The sequence below is a fragment of the Octopus bimaculoides genome, chromosome 1 (genome assembly GCF_001194135.2).
Source record: "Octopus bimaculoides isolate UCB-OBI-ISO-001 chromosome 1, ASM119413v2, whole genome shotgun sequence".
NCBI lineage: Eukaryota > Metazoa > Mollusca > Cephalopoda > Octopoda > Octopodidae > Octopus > Octopus bimaculoides.
Window position 1 is genome coordinate 52,711,342 of NC_068981.1, and position 3,653 is coordinate 52,714,994.

At 43.3% G+C, this 3,653-nt stretch overlaps 1 protein-coding gene across 1 annotated transcript; it reads left to right on the plus strand.

The window, feature by feature from the left end:
• Positions 1-1,903: 1,903 nt before the first annotated feature.
• LOC106873273 (uncharacterized) lies at positions 1,904-2,524 on the plus strand. Its single transcript, XM_014920567.1, has one exon. It carries the CDS (start codon positions 1,904-1,906, stop codon positions 2,522-2,524), a length of 621 nt encoding a protein of 206 aa, XP_014776053.1.
• The last annotated feature ends 1,129 nt before the right edge of the window (positions 2,525-3,653 follow it).

A 3,653-nucleotide genomic window follows, 5' to 3' on the forward strand; every position in this document is an offset into this window, starting at 1 on the left:
ATTGTGATTTCTGCAATGTGGTGCATAAATTATCAAGTAAATGAGACGCATCTTTGCCTCCACTGATTCACTTGCAAAGTGTTGAGTAAAATTATTTCGTTGCAGACCTCCTTTGAGTCTTTTTATTATCACTGCGACACACATAGTCCCCAGTTGGTAACATTGATTTCAAGGCCCTCCTAGATGAGAGACTGGCATTCCACTTAATGTCTATGTGCCATGCTGGCATGGATTGGAGAGTTATTAAGGTAGAAATATGGTATCGTAGCTACTAACAGTTGAGGGTTGCGTAGTCTAGACAGCGTTTTTAGATTTCATTATTCTCTTTAACCCGGGCAAAGCCGGGTATTTCTGCTAGTTATTAAATAAATTGAGGAATAGATATAATAATCTACTGTCTGGAGAAGAAAGTAGATTAAAGTAATTTAAAAACATGTTTCTTTTAGGCAACTAAAAGAAGGTCGAGGTAGAATTTGCTCTACAACCTCATAAAACTATCATCAGCAAAGTCTAGCCAAACAGACCCTTCAAGTTCTTTTCTCCAGGATAATACCTTGGCTGTCTATATGGTATGTCATATGAAGTGGTTGGGGCGAAGCTGTCTGGATCCCCATCTACCAGATGAGGATAACCCCTGAGGACAAACTGGGTTGGAGGGTCATCACCTGAGTGGTGCATAGGTATCATTTACCAGTTATATGGAATCTGAGGAAGCCTTTTCAGGTTGGGGGGTCCTGGGATGTTTTCTCTTTGATGGATGATTCCTATCTGTCCCTGATGTCTTTGGAACTTGACTGGTTGCAAGTCACTGTGGCAACCCTATTGGAAAGATGAATTCTCAACCAGTGGTTACACCTTCTATTGATCTGAGTGCTTTGATGACTGGCATTCATGGTGAGGTAGCTGTTATGGTGGCTGACTGGCTGATTCCAATGGCATCAGATGTAACGCCTGTCAATGAACATATATAGCTGAGAATTCAACATTTTCTGCAAAGCCCATGGCTTTTGCAAGGTCCAGGAGCATCACGTCACTTTCACTCCTTGTACTGGACTCAAAAGGGCTGACAACACTCTCATATCCTGTTCTGTCAACTCCAGTAGATGCCTTAAAATCTCCCAACAGGGTCCAATATTAGGAGTGAAATTGGTGTGATGCTCCTGGACTTAGTATCACTGGCTCCTGGTACCAACGTCCTCAGCTGCATCACTGGACTTAGTATTCCAATACTGGTCATGTAGCAAAGGATATCCATCACCTGCATGTAGATGGTTACTGGAGAGTCCTGCAGAACTGCAAGGTTTTTCAAAGTGTTAGCTTTAACAAGCCGAGTTGAGATTATGATCAAAGTTTAAGAGGCTGAAGGCAGCCAATCCCAGATTAGATGCTGATGGACTCAAAACCAACAGTGTAAGCAAAACCTTTTTGCAACAGCTTGGGCCTGCGCTATGTGGGGCTTGTCCCTTGTTAGGACCAGTGAGTATGTGGAAAACTTACAGAGACACCTTGCTGTTGACCAAAAAAAGGACCAGGAAACATTTCCTTTTTAGGGATACACTCACATTGGTAAAGTGCAGTCACAGGGTGAGGCTTGGTGAGGCCCCTGGTGATTTGCTTCAGGGGTTTCGTTGTGGAGTAGTCAGAGCACTGAGGTTTGACAAGGAAAAGCAGAGGTGTGAGGAATCTGTGAGAAGGTCAAAAGTCAGCTTTATGCTTCTGACTCATGTACTGTCTACAAAAGAATCCCTATGCTTTAAGGGTGACAAAGCTTGCTTGATATTCTGGGGTCTTAGATTCTGATGGAGTGCTCTTGATGGAGGAGCCCAAGGTGGTGGCTTGCTGGGCATTGCACTTTGAGTAGTTGTATAAGGTGGACCCACCTAGTACTGTTATGAATGCCATGATGCCTTTGATACTGGTGGCTGACCCTCCAGCCAGCTGTAATCGGCCATCTGTTGACAAGGTTTGTATGGTGGTAAATCAGCTGAGGGGTGGGAAGGCAGGTGGTGTTTGTGGCATCCATTGGGAGATAATCAAGAAAAGTGGGCCTGTTGTAGTCTTGTTCGTGTGGCAGATCATCTACTCAATTTGGATCAGTGATGTCATACCACTTAACTGGAAAACGGCCGTAATTGTCCCTATCAAGAAAGATAAAGGTGAGCACCATGACTGTAACAACTATAGAGCTGTTACATTCTTCTTAGTGCCCAGTAAGGTCTTTGCCAAGGTTATTCTGAATGTAGTGCAAAATTATTTGTTTGCCTCTCAGCAGCCAGAGCAGTCAGTGTTCACACCAAAGAAGTCAACTACCAACAAGATCCTGGTTTTTTGTGTACTCATTGAATGCAAGCAGGGTTGTTGGCAGGAGCTGCTTACAGCCTTTACTGACCTTCACAAGGCATTTGATTCAGGGGACAGGAATGTGCTTTGGAGGATTCTGGAGCTGCAAGGTATACCTCTCCTACAGGTTGGGTTGATGGTGGCTTTGTATACTGGAACAGTGAGTGCAGGGCTCAACGTCTGACTTTTTTCCTGTTAGACATGGGGTCTGTCAGTGTTGTGTTTTGGCTCTCAATTCTATTCAGTGCCTACATGGACTGGATACTTGGCTGGATGGTGGCTCGATTGAGCTGTGGATTGCTCATTAGTGAAACCAGGATTACTAACCCAGATTCTACTGATGATGCAGTTATTCTTGGATGTCTTAAGAAGTGTTTTCCTTTCACTAAGTTATAAAATGGAACCACTTGGCCTTAAGAGTCTCTTGAGTCAAGACAGATTCTGTCTTTCATTGGCTTCCTGAAGGGAATCTGTCTAGTCTGTCTCTGTTGTAGGTAAGAATACCAAAGTTGTTGACCGCTTCACTTCTCTTGGCAGTGTGATCCATAGCTGCATTAGCTGAGAGTCCAAAGTCTTAAAAAGATTAGGGTGTACTGGTGTAGTTGTGGACTCACTAACAAGTGAGTTTGGCACTGCTGATATCTGAACTGGTGGACAAAGGTTTGGATCTTCAGGTCTCTGGTTTTTCCCATCTTGCTTTACAGCTGAGAGACTTGGACATTCTTCGGAGCCCTTGGGGGCTGCCTGAACTCATTTGGTACCAGGACACTTCACAGAATTGTGGGCTACCATTGACTTGATTTCATATATTCTGAAGCTGAGATGCACCTGTTACTTTTATGATTCAGGAGCATCAGCTCAGACTATTTGGTCATTTTGCTTGATTTTCTGAGTTGGGTCCTGTGTACCATATTCTCTTCTCTGAGGATCTGGCTTGTGTTGGTTAGCCACATGCCATATAACCATGGCAGATGAGGGACTATTTCACAGAGATAGGAGCTGACTAGGTTACTATTCAGAGAGTTGGCTGGGATGACCTGAGCTGATATTACTGAATGCAGTAATTATACACTCAAGCAATACATACCCTCATACCTAACTTGACCTTTTATTTGTTTCAGATGTGGCCATTCTGGGGTACTATCATAAAGGATTTAGTTGAACACATTGACCCCTGTACTTATTGTTTTAAAGTCTGATATTTATTCTACTGGGTTTTTTTTTGTTTGCCAAACTGCTAAGTTATGGAAATATAAACAAACCAACACTAGTTGTCAAACGATGATGGAAGACACATACACACACACACACAC